This window comes from Stegodyphus dumicola, chromosome 3, assembly GCF_044657685.1.
Source record: "Stegodyphus dumicola isolate Sdum_Otavi_A_Nest chromosome 3, ASM4465768v1".
In the NCBI taxonomy this organism is placed as follows: Eukaryota; Metazoa; Arthropoda; class Arachnida; order Araneae; family Eresidae; genus Stegodyphus; species Stegodyphus dumicola.
In genome coordinates, this window is record NC_140770.1 from 260,350,310 (window position 1) to 260,377,556 (window position 27,247).

Here is a 27,247-nt window from a genome sequence, read left to right on the forward strand (position 1 = left end):
AGCTATAAATACCCCGCCTGTACGCGGAGTATCAATGTATCTTGAGTTTTATCGTGAAGCATATCTTCAATATTGTTAGATGCACGTGCTCTTGTATTTTTAATTTTCCGGCTTAGCTTTTCTTTGTCACGCTCTGCTCTTCACGGGGAATAAAACAATTTAATTTATAATTCTACTAACATTAGCTATTAAAATACCGAATCCGTAACACTGCCCCCTTCCCAAGGACTGCACGTCCCGGGCAGTACAATCCCTGGACAGGAAGCCAAATTTACAATTAATGCATAAATGCAATAATAAACATTACATTACAATAAAAAACAACATAAACAATAAATGCAATGACTAACTTAAACAAATCAAATACTAAATACAAATCAAATACTAAATACAAATCAAATACTAAATACAAGTCAAATCAAATAAAAAATTCAAGTCAAATCAAATACAATTACAAATCAAATCAAATACACATTTAGAAACAAAAAGGACCATGGTTTTACACTATTTATAATTATTTACACTACTACTATGGCCATAGTAATGAGCTAAACTGTCGTAATGAACGACTTTAGGTTTAGGGTTCGAAGACTTACGAATCCGAACCACGACGTCATTTAGTCTGTTCAGGACTGTGTGCGGACCATCCCAAGGTGATTGTAATTTAAACCTGATTCCTTTTCGTCGATTCGGGTTCCACAACCACACCTTGTCGCCTCCATCGAATTGATGTCCAGTAGCTCTTGTTTCGCATCGGGTCTTCACTTTCTCCGTCGCCAAGTTGACTCACTCTCGTGCAGAACGGTGCATTCCTTCAAACCGGGCCTGGACATCTTGGATGTATTCCTCAGGCGATGAAGGCGCATCCGTAGGGCGACCAAACAGCCGGTCACAAGGCAGACGAAGGTCTCGACCGAAGATCATCTGGGATGGAGAAGAGCTGGTAGTCTTGCGTTTCTTTTCGACCCTAGTATGATTTCCGCAGCTTTCTGAGCTGGGTCTTTCAGACAAGGCGTCGGCGTTTCTTGGTGAGGATCCCTTCTGAGGATGGATAGTCATGTCCTTAGATGCTGAAAGCAGTTTATTGTTTTTGAAGTCTAAGGAAAAATTATATTTCCTTAAAAAGTTCTATGTGAGTATGCATGGATCTGTAATATCCGCCACATATGCCGTGTGATGGTAGGTGGCACTTCCAAACGTGATGGTCACGTTTAACTTCCCAGCTATGGAGATTTCTTCGCCAGACGCAGTCTGGAGGGTAACACAGGATGGCGTACAAATGAGTTTATCTTTAAACTGTTGAGCTAAATCTTTCCGAATGATGGTGACATTAGCTCCTGTGTCAATGATCATATTGCAAGGAACTCCATCGATAGGGCCATTGATGGATAGTCCATTACTGCTGCCACTCACTGGAGAAAACGCGCTTTAAAGCTGTGTTTTTCATTCTCTGGCAACCTCCATTCCTCGAGATGATCATTCATTTGTTTCCTGCGTCGTTGCTGGGGAAATAGTTTTAATTTCCGTGCTCTGGGGTGTTCTGCAGTTCCTTCGTAGGTGGCCTTCAACACCACAGTTCCAGCACTTTAGTGTCGGTTTCTTTTCACCAATATTCCGTCTCAAGGCATTCACTGGTCTTGTCATATCATCCGTTTTATTATCCGTACTTTGGGGTGTTTTGCAATGCCGTCGTATGTGTCCTTCAGCACCACATTTCCAACACCTTAGAGCTACTTTGTTCTCACTCCTACTCCGTATCAAAGCATTGACTTAAATAAATAGAAATTATAATAATGAATAATCATCTAAATAAGCCATCAATTTAGATAAATCATCTAAATGAGCCATCAATTGATCCACTGGCTCGTCGATTCGCACAGCTCTGACTGGGTAGCGATCTCTACGAGTTGCTTGCTTGGTTGCCTCGAATTTCATAGCGTACAACTGAGTCCTTCACATTTTATGTCCTTCACATTCGCCATTCGCAGAGCTTTCTGTATTTCGGGATCCCGGATGCCGTCGATAAAGTATTGCAGAGACAGGATTTCCCTCGTTTCTCTCGGGCACTCCGAAACGGCGAGATGGGACAGCCTTTCAACATCTGTGGCGAGTCCCTGGTGTGTTTCCGTGAGCTTCTGTTGGCGGGAATTTAATTGAAGCCTACTGTAGTCTTTCAAACACTTTTCCCCAAAGCGCAGCTCCAATGCGCCGGATAGAGCTTCGAAGTCAAGTCTCTGGTTTTGAATTGAAGAGTGAGTTTCTTCCGTCAAAGAAATATGTGACGGTTGTGCACGTATTTCTTGGTCTGCGTACGCGGGCAACAATTTTTGGTGTCAGGAATGGGGTTTGAATGCCAATAACAAGAGCGATGGAAGAACAATTAAGACAGTTAATATCAGCCTTTGCTTCGTTTAAAGAAGAATTGAAAGAAAAGATGGATGCTGGTCAAGCAGTGATGACATTGGGCCAAGAATCCGTTAAGGACGGAATGAAATTGGGCCAAGAATCCGTCAAGGAAAAGATGAAATCCGTTAAAGATGAGATGAAAGCAGGTCAGAAGGAAATGAAAAGAGAAATTATCTGCATAATAGAAAACAAATTCGAGGCTATAGAAGGCAGAATAGACTCGGTCGAAAGTAAGGCTGGGGAAATTGAAGAAAGAGTTTCTTCCATCAAAGAACAAGTAGAAGCGAGAGTTTCTGCTGTGGAGTAACGAATTGTAGGAAACGTTTGTGCCGTCCTACACCAAATGGAACAATAAATTGATGACAGGGTTTCAGCTGTCGCCAAAGAAGTTGATACCCTGAAGAAATTCGTGGCGACGGCAGGGAGCAATTTGGATGGTTTTAAATTTTTACCCATGCCTGCTCGTCTCTCACTGAAGTTATCCACATATGATGGGAAGACATCCTGGCAAGTGTATAAGACACAATTTCCTATAGTGGCGGAAGCGAATGGATGGAATTCCCAGGCTAAGCCCTGTCATCTCGGCGCTTCTCTGAGAGCAGACGCAGCGGATATTCTGCAGACTCTTCCCGAAAACCAGAGACTTGACTTCGAAGCTCTATCCGGCGCATTGAAGCTGCGCTTTGGGGAAAAGTGTTTGAAAGACTACAGTAGGCTTCAATTAAAATCTCGCCAACAGAAGCCCACGTAAACATTCTAGGATTTCGCCACAGATGTTGAAAGGCTGTCCCATATCGCCGCCCTGCAATACTTTATCGATGGCATCTGGGATCCCGAAATACAGAAAGCTCTGCTAATGCCGGATGTGAAGGACATAAAAAGCTCTCTGTTGTACGCCGTGAAATTCGAGGCAACTCAGCAAGGAACTCCATCGATACATAGTCCATTACTGCTGCCACTCACTGCAAAAATCTTGAGGCTTTAAAGCTGTGTTTTTCATTCTCTAGCAACCTCCGTTCCTCAATATCGTCATTCATTTGTTTCCCGCGTCGTTGCTGGGAAATAGTCTTAATTTCCGTGCTCTGGGGTGTTCTGCAGTTCCTTCGCACGTGGCCTTCTGCTGCGCAGTTCCAGCACTTTGGTTGCAGTACGAATTGGAGCGAGAACATTCTAGTGCGAATTCTTACCGGTTTTACCCAGAATGTTTTCGAAGGCAGGTCAAAAGCTATAAATACCCCGCCTGTACGTGGAGTATCAGTGTATCTTGAGTTTTATCGTGAAGCGTATCTTCAATATGTTGAGTTCAGTAGTGTAGTGTCTTGAGTTCAGAAATTAGCTCGAGAGCGATCGACTGAGTTGAAAGCTGTACTTTAGTGCTTTGGCCGGAATTTGTCTTCACCATTGTAGCTTCATAGCCTGAAGGCTGTGTTGCTGATTGGTTCAGTGTGTTTTTCGTAGTTTTTCGACGACTGTAACGCATCTCTGGAACTGTCCTGTGTTTACTGACGAATAAATTTTGTTTTGATTCTTCATCAAGTGTGTCATCAATTACTTGCTTTCTACGACGGGTTCGTGGAATTGAACAACAAATACAAAAATTTGTATAAAAGTAGTTTTTTATATTCATAAACTAAAACCAAATAATTAACAGATAAATAAGACTGACCGCATTAACCTGCTTGAAACTAAGAAATTCCTCCTCGAGTATTACTTTATAGGATGGAACTTACTCCTGGGATGCTTTACAGGTTTGTTACCTTGCAACGTGCAAACTATTTTTATACTAACATTAGCTAAAATAACATGTCGAAAAACATCTGAAGATTCAGCTTAAGTTGCATGAATTTGTAATATCTTCAGTATTTGTGGTGCTATAAAAGAGTAGTGAAACTGACACCAGATCGTGCTTCGACATTTAGGACCAACGTCTTGTCTTGGGCATCTGCTGAGTATAGTAAACCTTGGTTATCATTTCTCAGTCTTTGTTAAGACTTCTCAGTATTTAAGAATACCGTAAACTTCTCTGAAGTCAATCTATAATCAATTTTTGTGATATAGCCTGCTTATCGATCTTTTCAACGCTGTTCTACTTCTCTTCAAGTTCTTCTAGCAAATAAATACCTTTCTATTTCTTCCGTTGTGGATTCTAAGGGTTACAATTTTCAAAATCGAATTTCAATTACGGTATTGTCCCAACTAGCGCTCTATTGGATTTCGTTAGTTAGTTAATCAGTTTCATACTAGATGGCGCCACCTCTTTTTCAGACTGCTATTGGTAAAAGCAATGTTTATGCTTAGCGTTTCTTTCACATGCAGTTTTTACGTTGAATTTGCGAAGAGTTTTAAAATGCTGTCTTCGAATTTTTAGTATCAATTTACTCTCAAATAGAATTTTTTTTTTTTTTTTTACGTTTACATTGCAAAGAGAGGAAATAAGAAGGAAATGAAATAACTATTATTTTAAGAGGCAATAATGTTTAATTTCTCTCTCTTTTAAATTCGTTGTCTCTGTTTTTTTAATACTCTGCTTGCTACAAAATGTTTGTAAATAGGCTTTCAAACAACTACATATAGCAGTACAAAATTGGGTTTAGTCTTACCTCTTATCTGTTTTCATTCACTATATGCCTGAAATTCTTGATATAATCTATATCCTTAACATTTAGGGGTTGACTTTTAGTTATATTAATATCGACTAATTCACTGAAATATTTAAACCAACTAATCCAATTTTTAAAAAATTTCATTCTTAGCATAAAACACAGCAAGAGCACTTAAATATTTTGCTAAACGTAAAAAATTATTGATATTAAATAATAATAAATCTGATCATGCAAATTTGAATAAAATGGCGGAAGAAAGAAATGGGTAAAAGCAACAATTTTAGTGTTGCCATCTATCCATCCGTAAAGTAACTACACAGTTAAGTAGTAAGATAGATCACCTATTGGAAGAATTGAGTATTAATTAATCTCCTCAATGACTTTGAACAAAGACTTTCTGTAATGACGCAGTCCTCGCGTCTTTGAGCGATTGAACAATAGCAGCGTTTACATTACTGTAAAGTCTTGTTTTATTGTTACCTTCTTTTTGTTTTCAGGATTACCTCTTCTTGTTCAGCGCAGCATAGCACGAATGATAACCTTGCATGAAATTGTTGGAAAAGGTCGGTATGGGGAAGTATGGAGAGGGAAATTCCGAGATGATGCCGTGGCTGTCAAGATATTTCCCTCAAGAGACGAAAGGTCTTGGTACAGGGAAGTCGAGATCTATCAAACAGTTATGTTACGCCATGCCAATGTTCTTGGTTTCATTGCCGCTGATAACAAAGGTAAGTGTCTTTCTTTCTTTGACACTTTTAGTTTTAATAACTTGTTCGGTATTTCTAGCCCAAACATTTTTAATATGGAAAGTCTTCCATATTAAAAATGCACCAGTTAACTCTTTGAAGACCAAAACGACCCAAACGTCCATTCATTCAGACGACCACAACCACCCAAAACGACCAAGATGCCGAATTTTGTTTTCTTCCCTCTCCTAAGGTATGCAGCACCAGAAGCAGTTTCCCCAAATGCATTATATCAGTTTATCGCAGACAGCTCGCCTAAAGGATTTATTTGTGGTTTCTTATCTTTATTGCGTTAGAAGTAGAAAGAATCATTTGAAATCTTCACTTGTCTTTGTCCGTTAATGGATGGGGAGGGGAGGAAATTGCTGTGACTCTCGAAAAACATTTCGGGTGGTTCGGTATTTCAACATACAAGTTAGCGAAGGTTTTGGTTTTCTGAGAGTTAAAAAAATTCCTAAAAGCCTATGCAAGTTGGGAATATATTGGATATAATTAACGCTGCAGATGTTTAGCCAACCCCACTTGAAAAAATCACTTTTAGGTAGAAGTAGGGTAAGGTCTGTCCTTCAGATTTTCCAACTCGGGGCAGAGTTGGAAAATCCATGAATTAAGTTGTTGCAAGGGACAGAATTTAGCACAGTAATAAGTGTGGTCGCCAAATAACGATGACACACAAAAAATAAACCAATGTCTATACTATTGGAACAGTTTTATTACAATAAATATTTAGAATTATTTACTCTTTCCACTATTTTAAATCCATCCATCAACTTACATTCTTAGAAAGAATTTTTTTCAAGGCAAATTGTCACCATAGCAACCGTTTGAAATTTAAATTGCGATAATGATATTTTCGTTTCGTTAAATTTTAAAAACGATTTTTTAAATAAGCATAAATTTTAATTTATTGTTTTTAATATTACTGTTAGATAAAGAAAATTATATTATGCCCAAAAAGGCTTTTTAACATTTTGTGTATTACTTATTAAATATCATGTTCTTCGCTCTTAAACTATAAAATTCAATTCAACAGCAACATCACAAAATATTTAAAAGATCATATCTTTAGAATTTCCGAAACACAGTCTTGCTTGCTGGAGATAAAAATGTTCCCCCCGTTCCGTACAGTGTTGCCATTGCTCGCTTTGAAATCGTTGAGTTTGTTAATCAAAAATTCTTTAATGTCTGACAAAATATGAAATAGATAATAAGACATATTCTAAATTGCAAATTAGGGCTTCTAGATGCCCATATTCGGTGGAGGATTACGTTATTCAAAATTTATTAATAGCTCTAGGCACCGTTGTTTTATCACACTGCGAGAAACATACATACATTTAATGCAGATTCTTCATTATTTAATTTCTTTAAATATAACACACGGCGATAATATTTGGTGGCAGCAGTTTGAAAAGTGGAACGGAAATTTAAAGTTTTCAATGCAGAATGCCAAAACGAAATTAATAGCCCTTCTGGCCTTTTGGACTGATTATTAATATTTAAATATTTTAGAGTTCTTAGTACCTTTGTACTACTACTATAAGCATATTAAATAAATGCATTCAAGCTTTATATTAGCTAATGGTAATATGACTGAAACAGTTTGGGAAAACTTCTGTAAGAACAAAGTTTAATTACATTCGTGTTCCAGATATGGTTAATATTGGTTACATTTGTCGTGTTTCTCCTTAAAACAGGTCTGTAAGAGGTCAGATTAACTCTTGAGATCGAAGTTAACAGCTTGAACAGCGTGCATTTGCGTAGGAAGGAGCACGTGATGTAGATTTTATTTTTTCATCCTTCGCCAGACATGTTGCACGTATTCATTATCAAAATCTCAACATGTTACACGGTGCAACAATTTAATACATTTAAGATTGCATTTTAGAAAGGTGCTGTAGTGAAAGCAATACCGTCCTTGGGTATTAAAGTCTGTTCATGTGATTGCAGATATTGCCGTATATTTTCATTGTATGAAGAGGATAGCAAGTACCGTAATGGTTAGGCTTAGTTATAAAGAATAGTTTACTCTGTAATCGGGACTTTGAACCCAAGAAATGCGAGCAAACTTAACGGCTACGCTTAATGGAATCATTTTTAATGCGATGAGGAATCACCGAAATTTTGTATGACATTATCCTCTAAGCTGTTCATTTGTTTTGTCATCTAGACTTTTTATTTCTTTATTGCAGAGAATCTCAATTTTATTTTTGAAAAAGCGAGTAGCTTGTTTTGTAGAGTTCGCACGCATTTCTTGGGCTTAAATAAGTTCACTAGTGTAAATGGGCCTATTTGGACATTCCCTCTCTCTCATCTTTTTATTTGCGAAATGTATTGGAAAACATTTATTATCATGTATATTGTATATTGGAAAATATTTGCACTGTTTCAATTACAGGTACACTGCCTCCCCAAAAATAATGGGAGAATTCTATATCTCCCATTCTACTGCGCCGATTGACGAAATTCAAATTGTGTTTCTCATGTCTCGAAATCGCGACTTAGGATATGTATTAGATTTATATTTAGCATTGTTTTAATATAGGTATTTTTACACAAAATCTGACTTTATCTGAAATGACATGCCCTTTTTTTTTTCCCCATATTTCGATTCTACGACTCAAATTATGCCAAACAGCTATTTATTTTTGATTTCTTTATTCCTTCTTCCAGAATTCGAAATTTAGGCGTAATACAAATACAATTCTCACATTTTTTTATGATTTATTTTTAATTTGTATTTTTAAATAATTTTTATAAATTTTTCGAAAAAAAATTTGTATTATTTATTACCTGTAAAATTTTTAACATCATCTTGAAGCAGATGTATTTCTAGGCACACCTGCAAAAACATTAGTTTTTTATTCAAAAGTTTCTAAGATATATATGAATTTACTTATTGCCGCGTTGTGAAATTTGGCATATTTGATGAAAGCAATAATAACATCAAATGTGTTTTACGCACTTGTTAAAATTATTTAAAAGTAGGAATAAAGTCTTTTTTTCCCGGTCATGCACAATGTAAAAAGGGAAAGGAAAATAGGTTGCCATAAATTAACAAGTTCGTCAAGTGAATTATTTTTGGTGCAAACTGAAAAAAACGCGCCAAGATAAATTTTTGAATTTTTTCGTAAATTCCTTACCAAATTTTGCAAAATTTAATATTTAGGCATAATTTGAGTCGTAGATTCTAAATATGGAAAAAATTGGCATGCCATTTAAAAAAAAGTCTGATTTTTGTGTCAAAATACCTATATTAGAACAATGCTATATATAAATCTCATACATATCCTAAGCAGTGTTGCCAGATCGTACGATTTTTCACAAATTTGTGACTTTTGACAAAGTTATGCTACTAAAATTTTAGCATTTGCGATTTTACGAAGCTTTTGCGACCGCCATCATATCCTTATGCTACTTTTGCGAATTCAAAGATTTTTCTAATATATCATAAAATGATCAAAATCGTAAAAACAACCTTGTATTTAGCGTAGGTATAATGAAACACTCAATCGATTTCGAGGGCAGGTAAAGGTCGCTCCTCATCAGGAGAAAAGACAACACAGAACTATGTACCTTTATACTAATATTCATGATTTTAGTGCTCTACATATTTTGTTTTTAAGACAGTCCCCCCGCCCCCTCAGTTCTATGGTGATAACGAATCGAACAAAAGAACTTGCAGCTTGCGCGCCACATATTAGGTACCTGAACAGAGACAAAAATAAAATTCGTCATCCTGATTATAATATTGCTAAGAACTAAGGAATAGAAATGGCTTAAAAATTAAAGGAACTTGAATTAATATAAATAACATCACAAATAAATATAGCAGTGAAGGAACAAACAAGGCTTTCTTAAGCAATCCAGGTGGCAGCTTAGTATACAGGATTCTGTATGCTGCTTAACTCAAACCACCTCTAAATTTAATCCTGCTTCCTCCCAATATACTGTATGTAGTAAATAAGATTCTGCTATTCGCTATCCTTTTTGGTTTAGTAATTATAATGGCCAGCAGTGTATATAAAGCAAGACTAGAAGCAGAACCATGCAACATAGTCATGATATTCAAAATATCAAAACTATGCAACAAAATATTACCAGGAAAGTAATGCAGAAATGGAATTTAATTTTTTGTGCTTTACAACCCAGAACGGAAAACTCACTCAAAAAGCATTCCTCAATTAAAATGTTCATAATTGAGGGGGGGGGGAACTGGATTAAAAAAATTAACTGCCAACTCAGAAAATTTAGTACAAAAGCGCTAACAATCTAAACGCGAGGAATATCTTACAAATTAATTTAAAAATAGAAATCTAAATTAAATGAGAATTAATTACAAAAGGAATGGATATTTAAACAATTGAAAATGAGCAATATAGTTTTAAAATTTTCGTTAAACCTAAGATATGTAATTTAAACGACTCAGAATCCAATACAGTCTGTAACTTATCGAACAAATCAGATACATTCCGCAAGAGAAGAAGAGGAAGAATGACATTGTTTGTTTACATTAGCGCTATACAAAAGTCACGTAACCACTGAGGCTGTTTGCTAGCATTAGCTATACATAAGACACGTGATCTTTGAGGTCATCGGAATGTATCTCGTAGACATAAACAGGAAATTTGTGATGACGTCAGAGGTCATATGAGCACGCGTAACTACAAAATCACGTGATCTCTCTGACGTCATTTATGACGTTTTACGAATTTTGTAGTCTTCTTTTGCTACTTTAGTTAAAAAATTTCTACCAGCACTGATCCTAGTTGCGCTTTCGAGACATGAAAAACGCAATAGGAATTTCGTCGGCCCAGTAGAAACGGGAGATATAGAACTGTCCTTTTTTTTTCACAGTGTACATTAAGCGTATTAAATATTTAAAAAAAAAATGTTTAAGACATGCCGAAAGTTGTTTTCTTGACCCAGTATTGAACGTAGGCGAACGAATTGGTTCCATGGTTTGTTTTCATGGTTTCACCATAGTGCAGTGTGATTACTAACCAGTTTCTGTTGGAAAATCAGCCACAAAGACGTTAGCCAGAAGGCCTATTAATTTCGTTTTGGCATTTTGTGGTGTTTCACTATAAACGGCGCTTCACATTTCCTATTGTTGCCACCTAATATTATCACCCTGTATTATATTTAAAGAAATTAAATAATGAAGAATCTGCACAAATGTATATATATTTCTCGCATTGTAATAAAACAACGGTACCTAGAGACATCAAGTTTTGAATAATTTTTCATATTTATAAGTCATATTTTGTAATGCATTTATGAGTTTTTGATTACAAAATTCAACGATTTCAAAGCGAGCACTGGCAACATTGTACGGGGGGGGGAAGCATTTTTATCTCCAGCGTGCGAGACCGTGTAATGGAAATTCTAAAGATATGCTCTTTTTTTAATTATTTTGTTATATTGCCGTTGAATTGAATTTTATGGTTTAAGTATGAAGAACATGATATTTAATAAAAAAAAGGTAACACACAGAACGTTTTAAAAAAAAGCCCCTTTGGGAGTAATATAAAATCTGAAAGCGTTCTGATTTTTTCCCCCCCTGAGTATATTTTCAAAAGTTTTTTTTTTTTTCCCCTTGCCGGTGGCTTTTGAAAAGAGCTTTTAAAATCACCTTATATCCAGGTCAACACCGGTTTTAAAAATTGGATGTTAATTATTCAGTAGTATTTTTAAAACGTATTAAATTTGGTATGCATTTTCTTCGCCCCTCCCTTTCAATAACTTTTGAACTTCTCTGAAATTTCCCCAACTAATTTTACCTTTTAAAGTGAATGTTTCATATTGTTAGTTTTTACCTGTTTGCATGTTATGACCTTGAGACAGAAATGTTGTATTCTCTTTAGATTTCGAGATCTAATTAACGATACTACGCTTGCTGTAGGTTGCTAAAAATTAACTGATAAAATTTTAAAACGAGAGAGAAGGGAGGAATAAGGGGAGAAAATGCTGTGATCCATCTTCAGGTGGTGGAGATCTGACTGTTGATGAAGCCATATATATAATGTCGTAGATAACTCATATTGCTATCTCCTGATGAAAGTAAAGTGTTAAAGATGAGATGATGTGAAACTAAAGTAGACCAAAACTGAGCTTGCGAGTTCATTTCATGTTAATGTATATATATTCAAAAGGTAAGACTGTAAGGAATTGTCACATCTCCCTATGGGTGCCTCTGCAGTGTAAATGATAAGTATTGAAAGAACCGTGGTTTGAATATCGGTGAAAGCACAGTTTATTTGTCACATTTCTGATTCTGTAAAATCAATATAGTCCCTACAGTGGCATCCAAATAAAAATGTGGTGCCCAATAATCCGTTATCGCAGGGGTTTTGGTCGACTGGGTCTCGTGTTTTTCCCAGGTCGCATTTAACAGGAGAAAAATATAAGGACTGTCACATTTCCTTTGTATAATCCCGTGTCATAAGTAGTTAGGTTGTCCGGTTAATGCTTGGAAGATGTGTGGTTCGAATCTCGACGATGAGAAAAAAGCTTTTTTTTCCCCTCATTTCCTGTACCGAAAATCCTGTTAATCTCTGCAGACCTTTAGAATTTGTTATCGATTTCTGGTTTAGTCACGTAAGTCTTCCTAATTTTGTAAAAAGTTTAGTCACAAAATTTTAATGATAATTTAAGTTATTATTAATAATAATAACAGCAAAGAAAATAATAGTTGACCGTAATTAAATATTTTATTGTAATAAATGTTCGATGATAATAATAAGTAGTACTAAATATCTTCGCAAGAAACCAAGTGCAAATCTGATCACGATTTTACGCAAAACTTAACCATTAATGGCTAAAACGAGCAGTCACTCACCCCTTCTAAACTTGTTCTTTAATTTGTCATGAAATTTACGTCGATAATGCGCATGCAAAGGTTATTTAAATCGATTAAGTTGTGAAAAAAATTCTTTGTAACAGTAACTGGTATTTGTAGTAATAAATTATTATCTGTAAACTGTTCTTTTAACTAGAAATTGTTTTCAATTTAAAAATCTGCTAAAATGTGTGGCAGGCGCTTAATGGTAAAGTACCCCCAAAATAATTTATCTATGCTCGCAAAATAAATTTTTATTCAGGGTTTCATTTCAGAAATTTTAACTGTCGTTGTGGACAAATTGTTTAAATTTTCATAGCTTGCACTAAAATATTTTTATTAATTCTCACAACTTATGGAGCCACAATATTCTCAAAACATTTATCTGTTATATTAGTTTTACTTATGGATTTCATTTTTCATAGTAATTGAGTAAATTTCATATCACTCAAAGAAAATGGTACTGAGCGCATTTCGGTATCGATTTCATACCATGTTGGTCCTGTGAATGTAAGCACTTGGCCCCTAAGTAAACAATTTAGATTTCGTGCTACAATTGGATGATTTCGATGTTCAAAGGATTAACGACGATACATACGATAGATGGCGCCATGACTGCTCGCTCAAAACTTCTGTAAAACCAAAGTTGGCCTTGATCGTGGTTTTACAATTACGAATTATACTGAGTATAAGATGACCTTGCCACGATAGGTGGTCAACTTTCCCTACAATATTATGTCATCAGGTTTAATAACAAATAGATCTAAGAATTTGTGCATTAAGTGAAAAATTGTTGATTGTGTAAAATGCATCTTATATTATTCTTGTAAGATTTATTCAACATTATCTTAGTATTTAAAGATCCTCATTTAGTTTTCAGGAATTATTTTGTGTGAAGTATTAAAAACCTTTCATAGGTGTTTTTTTTTTTTTTTTTCTAAGAAAATCTTTTAAATTTACACAGAAAAATAAAAGATAAGGAAAATAAATTTTTCATCTTGATAAATTTTAATATATTTTTTAAATTTTAAACGCTGAAGAGCATAATTGATGTGATTTATATTATAAAAAAAATTGTGCTCGAATTGCCTTAACGAATTGTGTTACTCATCCTCATCATTAAAATGATAAACTAACATAAAAGTCGGGGAAAATATTTTTTTAAATTAAACTTATGTGTATTTTCTGTACTTCATATTTACTCGGTTACTATATTAATTATATAGTAATAATAGAGATTAATATAAGCTACTCTATTAATAATAAAGGAATGGATGGATATATATATCTTGGAAAATGATGAATATAAGCTACTCTAATAATAAAGCTTATTAAAGATGATCGATCCTTTTGAAAAATGAAGAGTTTAAACAACTGGTAACTATAAAACTTTATAATTCATGTAATTTAATATAACAGAAAAACTCATTTAAAAATAATAAGAAAATCAAAACATTTAATTATTACTGATTCTATGGAGAAAGGCTGACTTTCCAAAGGGAATTAGCCCTTCTCAATAAAATCACTAACAGTTATTGAGATCTGTGGCAGAGGGTTGAGATCTGTCAGTCAGAGCTTGAATTCAATATTTATGTGCCAAAAAAACAGGTGCAGATTTCACATTAATATTTGTTATAAATTGTTACGCTAAAGAAATTTATTATTTATCTATACCTAATTATATTTAGAATTATATCAGGAGCAATTTTTTTTTTTTAAATAAATGAATAAATGGTATTTTTTTTTCCCCTATTAATGATCGTTAATAAAAAATGTGGTTATGTGGAAGCTGGGGGGGGGGGGTTCCTCGAACTTGAACATTGTCACAAGGATTCCATAAAGGGCCATTCCCAGTGGTGTTTATGGAAAAAAACTGGTTTTGGAAATGGATCTGCTACATCATTTGTGTTTGTTAGCTCAGATAAACCTCAGTGAGAACAGCCCTTAAGAGAGAAAAGGTTGGGAAATACTGTTCTGCAGCATTTCAGATGAAATAATGACACAAGTGATGCAATGCAGATTTCTTAAAGGAAGCATAGCCAATATAAAGTCAGTGATGTAATGCGGATTCCTTGAAGAGAGCATATCCAATATAAAGTCAGTGATGCAGTGCAAATTCATTGAAGGGAGCATAGCCAATATAAAGTCAGGAATTAAAAGGGCTTTTACCAAATGTAGTAATTTTCCTCCATATTTCATATATATTACTGCTGCATTGTGTCAACAGTAATACAGTAGTGCCTTTCTAATTTTAACTTTTATTTAATTACTTTCAGACAATGGTACTTGGACTCAACTATGGCTGATAACAGATTACCATGCTAATGGTTCCTTATTTGATTACCTTAGTCATAATGTTATAGATAGTGCCATTATGTGCAAAATGGCTTATTCAATAGCTAATGGGCTTGCACATTTGCACATGGAGATTCTTGGTACACAAGGTAAAATTCCAGTCTTATATCTTTTGTAACATTTAATTATATAAAGCATGATTTAACTAATTATTCACCTTCTAATTATTCAGCATTTAACCCACACACGTATTGTTCCCCTTATAGCTTGTGAATTTGGTATACCATTGTTCAAAAGGCTAGGACAAATATTCGAATAAGTGACTTTAAATAATAAGAGAAATAATTCATGTATCTTTCAATTTTCTTCGTGAAGTATTGGGTGCATGTTATATGGCGAATATACCTAAAAATGTAAAAATGTAGCTTGAAATTATAGGTGCACGTTATACACTGGAAAATACGGTAATTATAATCACTATAATATTAAGGACAATCTGTGTATGAACATGCTACATGACATTTTTGTGTTTGGATTTAAATTTAATTTTGGATGCAGTTCATTTAATAACAAATTGAAGACTAAAATAAGCTGAATGCTGAAGATGACTCTAAAACTTGACATTTTCTGCACTTATGCATTGATTTAAATAAGTCAAACAATATTCATAAAAAAATTAGTGTTGTAAAGTAATTAAAAACATAATATTATTATTGGCTTCAGTTATTATTTGGAAGTAAATTTTCTTCACAAAAAAGTTTTTAAATTAATATATTGCCAATGATACATGAAAAAAAAAACTTTATTTTTATAACTGTGTATTCTCAAAAATTAAAGTATTACCAATGATACTTCAGAACTGAATTGTTTGTTTTTGCAATTGATATAGCATAGACTTTACTGTGATATGCATTGCATAAATGTTACTGTAAAAATTTATCGATGCCTGTTATCTTTCAGGTAAACCTGCCATAGCACACAGAGATCTCAAAAGCAAGAATATATTGGTAAAAAAAAATGGCACATGCTGTGTTGCTGACCTTGGACTGGCAGTTCGTTATGATTCTGAAAGTGGAAAAGTAGATATACCTCCCAATCCTAGAGTTGGCACAAAACGATACCTTGCACCTGAGGTTCTTGATGAGTCAATAAACTTGAATCAATTTGAATCCTTTAAAAGAGCTGATATATATGCTCTTGGTCTAGTCTTATGGGAAATTGCAAGGCGCTGCAATATCGGTGGTTAGTATGGAAATATTCTTTTTCCTTTTTGAATTATTGCTGCTTATCACATATGTGGGAAAGTGCCATCTGGCTTAAAATTTATACTATTCACACAGTCATGCTACTGAAGTGCCAGAAAGAGTGAAGATGTGCACAAAAGAGATTCATAGCAGTAGCTAGTAATTTAACAGACAACAGGATTGGCAGGGCCTGTCTTCTCGAGGAGGAATGGGTCAGTGCTAAGTGCTGTCTTAAGCTGACTGATCTTTGCACAAAAAAGAGACAATGGGTGCAGTAGGAACAGATTCTCATTCATCCATATTCTGTAATTTTGAGTATTGACAGCACCTTCATTGTTAATGTGCAAATGAGCTTTGGTTGTCCACAAAATGTTCATCCATTATTCTCTTCCATCAGAGTATGAAATTTAAGACAAAAGCTTTAGCAAGTAAGAAAGGGGAATTTCTAAACATACATAATTTTGTATGGATAACATTACGAAATTTTTTGTAAAATTTTACAAAATTAGAAAATTTTAGTTTCTATTTTCATGAGGATTCTTACGTTTTTTAAGAGGGAAAGCAAAATATTTTAAATTATAATAACAAGTGACTGAAAATGACATACCTGGGTAAAGGCAGTTTTGCCCACTCAGGGAGTTAAAATTTCTTATAATTAAGTAAACAGCATATCTAAGGCAATTAGGGGAACATGTGAAAACCAGCTAGTTGTTTCAGTCTTTCCCTTTTTGTAGAGCTGATGAGACATGAAAATGTCCATTCCCATGAAAACCTGACTATGCTCAAATGGCATATGATTTCAAAAGAGTGTAATGGTGCTCCTTTTTTTAATGTTAGTTAAAAGGATATTTGAATAGTTAATGCTTAAAATGTTAGGGTATTAGCCCAATCCCTTTAGTCCATTGACAGCACACCCCTGTATCATATGTATGTACTTTGTATGCAAGTTATTATTATTATTCTCCTTACATAAAGTTTGCATTACATTTTGGAAAAAAAAAAAAAAAAAAATGTGAGAAAGGTTCTTGAAGCTTTTCTACTCTTAATTATGTAAAAGCTTAATTTCTTATGCTCTAGAAATATTTATCATTGGAAAAATTTTCAGTAATGGGGATGACCTTACAGTGTGAATTCAATACTTTTCATATCAGTTGTTTAAGAACCAGCAATACTGACATTAGCAAAGGGAACAAAAAAAAAAAATTAGTTTAACACATAAATTATTCTTCTTCAGTTGCACTAAAGCCTATTACAGGCCAAGGCGGTTTCAACAAGCTTCCTCCAATGGATCCGATTAGTCTCTACATCTGCCATCAATTGACTGAGTCCTGATATCTGCTTTCACACAGTCTATCCAACTAGTGTGATGTCTTCCTCTTTTCCTGGTAACCTCTACATTTACAAAGGTCACCTTTTTAACAGGGTTCAAGCTGCCAAATCTACAAATATGTCCAAGCCACCTGATCTAATAAGATTTGATACTCAGAGAATATTAGGTTGTTTGTATCTTCTATATGTTTCATGTTGTACAAAATTCTCCATCTATTATTTTCTCTAATTGGGCCATATATTGTTCGCAGTATTTTTCTTTCAAAAATTAGAAGTCTCTCTTCATCTGTTTTTGTTAATGGCCAACATTCACTGCCAAACAATATGATAAGTCTAATAAGAGTTTTATAAAGATTTATTTTTGTCTTGAAGTTTAATAATTTAGACACTAAAAAATTCTTAAAGCCATGGTGACATCTATTAGCTTTAAATAATCTATTGTCAATTTCAAGTGTAATATTATTTTTGTTAGAAATTATAGTACTGAGATATGTAAACTGAGAAACGCCTTTGAAAGTATAAGACTTTATTTGCAGTGGGATAGGATGACGTACTCTCCTAGTTACTGCCAAGTCCAATCTCTGGCTGCAGACGCTACAAAAAGAAAAGTCTCCAGAATCGCTTGTTTACTTTTGCCAGTAATGTCAATGTCATCAGGGTACATTAGTAACTGTATAGATCTCTGAAATATGTGCCTCTGGTTATATGACATATAACTTACATCTGTTAAAAAGAAGTTTTTTGTGGATATGGAATGCTGAAATCTGTTAAAAATTACTTGAGATTGATTTGCATATATATTGAAGGTGTGCAGTGTCCCTTATTTGTATCCTTTATCCTTATCCCTACGATTAGGCTTTGATTTTGCAAGACATTTCATATTCTTAAACAAAAATATTTTGTAAAATTTCAGCATTTCCTCGTAACTTATCTATATGTTACCAATAATTTTTAGATCATTTGCAATTATCTGGTGATTATCAGAATTTCCATCTGGTAATTTTATCTGTCCTCTTAAATGATAGTTTAATGATTAAAAAGTATAATTTATGAATGCCACAAATATTAATTTTATGCATGTTGACAATACTTCTGTTTAGATTTACTTGAATGGATGCAGTATTTTTTTTAGTTCATCAGATAAAGAGTTAAAATTTTTAAATATGGAACTTGAATAATTTACTGAAATTGACTGGTTTTGATGAATATGTAAACTCATGATTTGAATTTTGTTAGCTAATTTTGGCAAACGAAAAGTTTGGTGTTCAATACTGTTATATCAAAAAATTTTTAAGTTTCTCATTATCATATATAGCAAGATTAATTTTCGTTAATGGGAAATTTTAAACTTCTGTTAGCTATACTGATGTAAATTATGGTAACAGGAAATGTTATAAATTTCTGGGTGGCATAGTAGCTTGAAGAAATAATTATATAGTTTGATTAGAAGAAATAAAAAATCGAAATTGCAGAAAATTTTTGAAATTTTGTAGTTAATATATTAGAGAAGAAGGAAATGGCAGCTAGATTATTACCTTGTTGATGAGAGGATTCTTCATTAAAACTCTAAATTGATAATTAAAGGAGAGACATCTTTACTGGTAGTAGTACCTTTTAAATAATTAACTATTTGTGAGGAACAGACACTGAGTTCATATATCGTTCTTTACATGAGTGTGCAACTGACATTATAACAGTTGTTGCTGATTATTAAAATAAAGAAGTGCTGATTACTAAAATAAAAAATCTATATATTCATCTGATTTTTGATCTCACATATCTGCTGTTGTACCTTATATTTTAACATCATGTTAATTAAGAATTAACTCTATATTATCATTATTTCTTAAGATATTATTTGAATAAGGATCCTTTCACTGTACTTAAAATAGGTCTGAAATTAAAGAAGCATTAACATATATCTTCATGACTGCCTATATAAAAAATGCTAAAATGTAAAATGCAAAATATTCTTTCAGAAATTTTCATGAGTTTGGTTGTCCTCAAAATTGTTTAGAGCATTCCTGTTAAATCTCAAAGCAACAGAAAAATAAAAGAGAAGAGAAATGCTTGCTTAACAATTTATTTCTAGAAAACTCAGAATTCCTGCTTGATTATTAAAAAATATGTTTTGTGTTTTGTAGTGTTGTATATTTATTACTGAAATTACTTCTTATATATTAATGTGAGATTTCATAATATAAATTTTCATCTTAAATATCATGCCTGAATTTTAAAAACTAATTTAGAAACATATATTTATAGGTATTTTTGATGAATATCAGCTGCCATATTATGGGATGGTCCCATCTGATCCTACACTTGAAGATATGAAAAAAGTAGTTTGTACTGATAAACAGAGACCTCCATGTCCAAACAGATGGCAGTCATTTGAGGTATTTTCTTGGATGCTATTTATGCTTGTCATGATTTGTCATTTCAGATGTTTTTCTCCCCTCCCTGTAGTTAAAATAAATACCTAAATGGGGAGAAACACTTAAGATACATTATTTTAATAATTAAAGAATTCTTATATATGATTTACATTAAATGGCAGTTTATTTTCTTGTTGTATTATACTATTGTACTGCAAACACAAAATTCATTCAGTCACTTTTTAATGTATCCGTAATGTGCTAAAGCATTTCATTCATGTTTATTTGTCCAACTTCAATATTTGCATTGATGTTAATAAGGGAACTAGTCCACTGTATAGAAGAGAGAGAAATTTAGAAACAATGTTCTTATAAATAGTGTTTCAGTTTTCTCGTGTAATATCTTGTTTAGTAAAGTGTAGATAATGTTGCGTTATATGTTTTCTTCTGACACCAGTTGTTACGTTATTTTCTTCCTTCACGTTTGTAGGGGGTTCGTAGATTTAGAGTGAATAACGATGGTGTCAGAAGTGGGATTTGAGGGTGAATGCCAGTGACAAGAGCGAGGGAAGAACAATTAAGACAGCTCGTGACTGCCTTTGCTGCATTCCACGAAAAGATGGAAGCCGGACAGAAAAAGATGGAAGCCGGACAGGAAGAGATGAAAGCTGAAATGAAAGAGATGAAGCTGGACAGGAAGAGATGAAAGCTGAAATGAAAGAGATGAAAGCCGGACAAGTCGAACAGATGAAAGTCGAACAGATGAAAGTCGAACAAGAAAAGATTAAAAGCAAGATCGTGGAGCTTAGAAAGGATACCGGAGCAAAAATAGCTGCTGTGGGAGAACGATTTGAAGAAAAATTGAGAAAATTCCGGAAAGAAATAGATGTTTTGAAAGAAAACCGGACTGAGCCCAAGAATGAAGCTGAAGATTTCAAGGTTCCCCCAGCATACTCTCATATGATAATAAAACCAAGCACATATGATGGAAAATCATCATGGAGTGTATATAAGACCCAGTTTTCCATCGTGGCGGAAAATAACAAGTGGAACTCCCACATGAAGGCTTCGCAGTTGGCTGCGTCACTCCAAGGAGATGCTGCGGACATCTTAGTGGTCCTCTCTGAAGATGAGATTTCAAACTTCAATACCCTCTTGAATGTGCTGGAAATGAGATTCGGGGAAAAGTATGCAAAGGACGTAGCCATCTGCAGTTGAAATCCCACCAGCAGAAAATCATGGAAAGCCTTCAAGAACTTACATCTGACATCGAGAGGTTGGCGCATCAAGCATATCCAGACTGTCCACCTGATGTCCGAGAAAATCTGGCCTTAATGCATTTTGTCGATGCCGTTAAGGATGTGGAAATTCAGAAAGCTCTGAGTTTGGCAGATTTGAAAGACCTGAAATCTGCCTTGGTCTATGCTATGAAGTTCGAGTCGGCTCAACAAGCGACTCGAAGAGATCGCCATCCTGTTTGAGCACCTCAAATACAAGATCCAAATTTTGATGTCTCGAAACTAAAAAAAGAAATAAGAGAGATTCTGGAGGCGTTAAGAAGACCTAATAAAAACATTACTGGGAAGAAAATCTTCAAGTGCTCTGGAACTGTGGATTGGAAGGACATCTCAGCAGGAACTGTCACATGAATCAAAACTGGGAGTAAGCTCCCGCAAAATAAATCCAAGGAAACTAAAGTGTGGCAATCTCACGAGGCAGAGGTTGCCAGGCAAAGATGCAGCCCCTCTGAAAGTTCTTCAAATCTCTTCAGTGAGTGGCGGAGATAATAGACTGTTCGTCGAAGAATACGTGAAGAAGCATCCTTGTAAAATGATCATAGATACGGAAGCAAATGTAACCATCGTGAGAAACAGATGTAGCTTGAAAATCAAGCAAAACGTTGCACTGGACTCTGCCCTGTGTGACTTTACAAATAGTGACAGGTGATAAGATTCCCATTGAAGGTAAAATTAACATCATCATTACCTTCGGAAATTAGACCTACCAGCACTTAGCTTACGTCGCTAACATCGCAGACGAATTAATACTCGGAGTGGACTTTTTGCAGAAGTACGACTTTACGTTGGACCTTAAATGTAACGAAATGCGCTCTGCAAAAGAAGATATAACTGTGTTTGATAAATAGTAATGAAATGAAGAGCGACATTCCCTCAGCTCACCAAGTAACAACAAAAACAGATGTCAATATCCCTCCGATGACAGAATTATTAATAGCCGGCTCCATAGAAAAGAATAGCTTCAGATTTGGACTAATTGAATACCCTGAAAATAGCCCAAGAGAGGTATTAGTGGCCTTCTCATTAATAGACCTGTCGAAAAATTTCATCCCTGTGAGAGTGGCAAATGTTAGCCACAGACCCAGAAACATCCAAAAGGGTGAAGTGCTAGCAGCATGCACTCCAGTTACTTGCATTTACAAAGTCCCACTTGAAATTCAGACTGAGGCAACTAGAAAGTTAATGGAAGAACTTCTGCAGAGTGAAAATTTCACCCATGAACAAAGACGTGCGGCAGAGAAAACAATTAAAGAATTCAAAGATCTATTTTCTAGATCATCCAGAGATGTTGGCTGAACAAAACAGACACAACATCGAATTAATACGGGGGATCACTCTCCGATCGTTTACCGTTCGCAAAACAAGAAGAGGTTGGAAATCTTCTGAAAAAGATGCAAGAAATTTTGATATCATCGAACCATCCACATTCCATGGGCATCTCCTATATTTCTCGTCCGGAAGAAAGATGGCTCAACAAGATTTTGTGTTGACTACCGGAGATTAAATAAGACAGTTACCCTCTTCCCAGGACTGACGATACTCTAGACACCTTATCAGGACACAAGTGGTTTTCCACTCTGAACCTCAAGAGTGGATACTGGTAAGTGGAAATTCATCCCGATGATAGAGAGTAAACTGCGTTCACTACCGGTCAAGGACTCTGGCAGTTTAAAGTTATGCCTCTTGGACTCTGTAATGACCCTGCAACATTTGAACGCCTGATGGAAACAGTACTTTGTGGTCTATCTTACGAATCATGTGTGGTCTAACTAGACGACATCATTATAGTGGGCCGTACTTTCGAGGAATATCTAGAAAATATCAGGAAGGTGTTCCAGAAATTGAGAGATGCCAACCTTAAATTGAGTCCTTCAAAATGCAAGTTGTTCCACAGAAGTTACCTATCGAAACACGCTTTATTTACCAATATTAATCAGAACAACTTCAAAACACTTTTACAGTTGTCGAAGATCTACAATAAACACACTGGAACAATCAGCGACACAGCCTTCACACTGTCAGGCAATAACGGTGAAGACAGCTTCACTGCTAAGCACCAGAGTACCACTCCCGACTCTGCTCGGTCGTTCTCGGAACTCCACATACTCTCGAGACTCTCCATGCTACAACTCGCGATGCACTCGATGACACCCAGAGCACAGCTCCCGACTCTTCGGTTCATTTGTTCCTAAAGCTTAACACACTCTCTCGATGATGCACTAACCGCGATACACTAAGAGACTCTTCGATGCACTCGATGACCCACTCGGCATTCGCTGCCCACTGTCAACTCGATCGACTCCGCACGGACTGACTAACTCGCACTCTATGCGAGCACACACTAGCTGACTGCAGACCAGCAGGGTTTATATAGCTTTCGGCTTGTATTCGAGAACATTCTGGGCTAAACCGGTAAGAATTCGTTCCAGAAGGTTCTCCATCCGTCCATGGTATATCGCCAATTTTGTCGTCAAATGGACAATTTCTTGCCAAATGTGGCAACCCTGCCTTCTTTTGTCATTTATGGCAGCCATAAAACTGCTTTGCGAAGGAAGCCATCTTACCGCGCTTGAACATTTCGTTACAATACATATAATTCTTTTTTAAGAAAAGAAACTATCTGATTTCATATAACTTTCTCAGCACATGCGTTTCCAGTTTTTCATGTCGTCTTCAGTTTGTATATGAAGTAGAATTCCCAGCTCCAACATATTTAACTGCTTTAATCTAACTTTAAAGAGATAACAAAATGCAGACATTTTATGACCAGTTCTGTTTTTTTTTTAGCTCGGAAGAGCTATTAATCTCAAAATGGCACTTTGCGTCGAATCACTAAAACCGTTGAATCATTTTTCAAACTGTTGCTACCGAATATCATTGCCCTATATTATATTTAAAGAAACTAAGTAATGAAGAATCTGCATGAATGTATGTATGTTTCTCACATTGTGATAAAACAACGGCACCTAGAGCCATCTAATTTTGAATAACGTAGTCCTCTACCCGAATATGGGCAACTCGAAGCCGAATTTTGAATGCACTAACTGCGATATATTACGAGACTCTTTCGGTGCACTCGAAGACCCACTCGGCCTTGCTGCCCGGCTGTCAACTCGATCGACTCTGCAGGGATTGACTCACTAGACGAGACATCAACTCGATACTAACTAACTCGCACTTTAGACGAGGCACACACACTATACTCGCCTTCTCGACGAGGCTCACACTCTCCGAGACACTAACTGACTGCGGACCAGCAGGGTTTATATAGCTTCTGGCTTGTGTTCGAGAACATTCTGGGCTAAACCGGTAAGAATTCATTCCAAAAGTTCTCAATCCGTCCATGGGGTATTACCAATTATGTCGCCAAATGTTGCAATCCTGTCTTCCCTTGCCATTTTATAGCAACCCTAAAACTGCTTTGCAGAGAAGCCATCTCACCGTGCCTGTACATTTCATAACAATATTTTCTAAATAATATCGTTTTGTAAGATTTGTATGCTTGGATGTGTAAAATATATCTAAGCATAAAATAATGCATACATAGCATAATAGGTTGATGTAATTTCTTGTTCAGTTAGAAAGCTCCATTTATCAAATCCTGTAATTCCCATGTTGAGAATTCTCTCTAAATTGTCAGTTGAAACTTTTTCATTCCCATCAACCTCCCTTTTACTATCTCCACTATCGGTAGTGATATTTTTTGTATTTAGGACCATACTACAGATTTCGCTGTCCGTTAGTTGATTTATGATTGGGGCATTGCCATTGCAATGAAAAGCTTGTTATATTATCTTCACTTATTATCACTTCTTCTCAAATTCCATTAATTCACTTTTTTTAAGGGATATCTGAAAACCTTTAGATTCAGGGCTATTACATATCATAAAGCTCAGCTAGTGTCTGGTATACAGTATTGGCAGTGTGTCATTGAGACTGGAGAATAGACATGTTGTTCTACTAAATTTTTTCATCTTTCTTTCTATTGCACATTAACAAAGTAAAGAATTAATCATGTTAGTTATTTATTATAGTTACAACTACTTCCTGCACATACTTAAGGCATATCAGAATAACAAAATTCTTGCATATACTTCAGGTTTTGGCTCTGTACATTTGCAGCCTGGTACAGTCTCTGCAGGTCCGAAATTCTGCTGCCAGGCGCCTTCCTAAATTCTGAAGATTTTGTTGTCCCTTAATTTTGTTGTTTGATGCTTCTCTAAATTCTAAAAATTTTCTTTTTCTAAATTTAACTGCTAGGTGCAGCTGTAGGATCGCCACCTAGCACCAGTACTAGGTTTAACTGAATAACAGATCAGTTATTCATAATTCAAATAACACTAAATGTAATCTTTTGGCCTATGAGTATCATTTACAAAATTATTTTTTTGGCATGTGGAAGGAAATTTCTGTTAAATTTCCCTTCATCAATGTACTCAACACCTCAAGCGATTTAGCTGAAGTCTGTAACCGTTGCCAAGCATGATGTCAAAATAAAAGGTTACCATCCCCTTTGGTATTCAATTACTAATGTTAAAAGTTTTTTTTAAAAAAAGTTTTAAACATCCTATGAGTCATTTCATAAGTTGCAGTGGGTTGATAGTCATGCAGTAATGAAAGCATAAAATAATATGTAAGATTTGACAGGTTGGCTTCAAAGCCAGAGTGAAATTAAAAATCGGGACTCTCCCACGTTTTATATGAAAAAAAAAATATCAAAGGAACAAGTGCAAAGCATAATTCTTTTAAAGTTGCTTGGATTTGGAGTCCAACTTTTAGACATCCTGATTTCGGACTTTGTATTGTGCTAGGTAATTGGTAGTGAATCAAGCTATCTTAATTGCTGACAACTTTACGCTTTGTAATTCTAGCTTCCTTGATAAACTTGCAGCAAATTTTTATTTTTGGAGGGCAGGATATATGCTCTGTTTTGCAGAGGACAGGAATGAGCTAAATTACAAAAATTGTTTCCCTCCTTTTTTTTTAAGTTTAATTTTTTTTAAGCATTACCTGCACTAGACTAAACAATTAGAATTTATTTATAACTTTCTTAGCATTAAATTATTACTTAGCATTAAATTATTTCTTAGCATTAAATTATTACTTTTGAGTATTATATGTTAACTTCAAAGGTATTTTACAAGGCCTTGTAATTTATATATAACTTTTTGAGTCATTATTCACTAATGTTATATGAATAAATTAGCTCTAAATCCAGGATATAGGTTTAAAATGCGTAATTGTTTACTGTTTTATAAATTTCTTCAGGCATATGAATTTCATAGAGAATTATCTATAATCATTTTAAATAGTTTTCCATTAGAATTTAAAGTAGTTATGAAAAGTAAAATTTTAGATATTGCTTGACTATGATATATGTGTTCATAAATTTTAAACACAAATTGATAATAATAATTTCATCAAATATGAAGGATGCTGTGACCTTAGTTGGTACATGAGGTTCCAAGGTTGATCATCTTTGTCATATAATATTTAGTTGATTTGTTAAGAAAGTGTGTGCAGTGCATATGCCATGATATGCTGTGTGAATATATGGCTTAGCTTATTTCTGTGCCAGTGTTTCGTATTAATTTGTAGGCTGGGTTTATCACTCGGTATATATTTTGAAACTTCAAAAGCTTTACCCTCCATTGTAAACTGCAGATATTAGGATACAACTATATTTTTGAAAATTAATTAAAATATATTTTTGTCCGTAATATTGTTACATTTTTCTTCACGTACGTACAGGTTCGTGGATTTGGAATGAATTACGACGACACTTGGTAAAGTGTCAAAACACAATTTATTAGCCATTATTATTCAAGACAGCTCCAATAACATGTTTACAGTCGTTGAAGAATACTATAAACATGCTGAAACAATCAGGGACATAGCCTTTAGGTTATCAGGTTATAACAGAGAAGAGAGCATCACAGCAAAGCACCAGAGTACAGCTCCCGACTCTGCTTGGTCGTTCTCGGAACTCTATGTACCCTCGAGACTCTCCACACTACAACTCGTGATGCACTCGAGGATATACTAAAGTACAGCTCCCGACTCAGTTCAGTCATTCCCGGAGCTCAACACATTCTAAGGTAAAACTCGAT

General features: G+C 34.9%; 1 protein-coding gene across 3 annotated transcripts in view; it reads left to right on the forward strand.

The window, feature by feature from the left end:
- The window catches only part of LOC118196559 (TGF-beta receptor type-1-like), a 632,361-nt gene that overhangs the window by 595,022 nt on the left and 10,092 nt on the right, over nucleotides 1-27,247 (forward strand). For all 3 annotated transcript variants that reach the window (XM_085814074.1, XM_085814073.1, XM_085814072.1), the window contains 4 exons: nucleotides 5,507-5,737; nucleotides 14,873-15,040; nucleotides 15,852-16,133; nucleotides 19,730-19,860. In XM_085814074.1, the coding sequence (XP_085670200.1) occupies nucleotides 5,507-5,737; nucleotides 14,873-15,040; nucleotides 15,852-16,133; nucleotides 19,730-19,860 (812 nt within the window). The remainder of the gene's footprint in view (nucleotides 1-5,506; nucleotides 5,738-14,872; nucleotides 15,041-15,851; nucleotides 16,134-19,729; nucleotides 19,861-27,247) is intronic.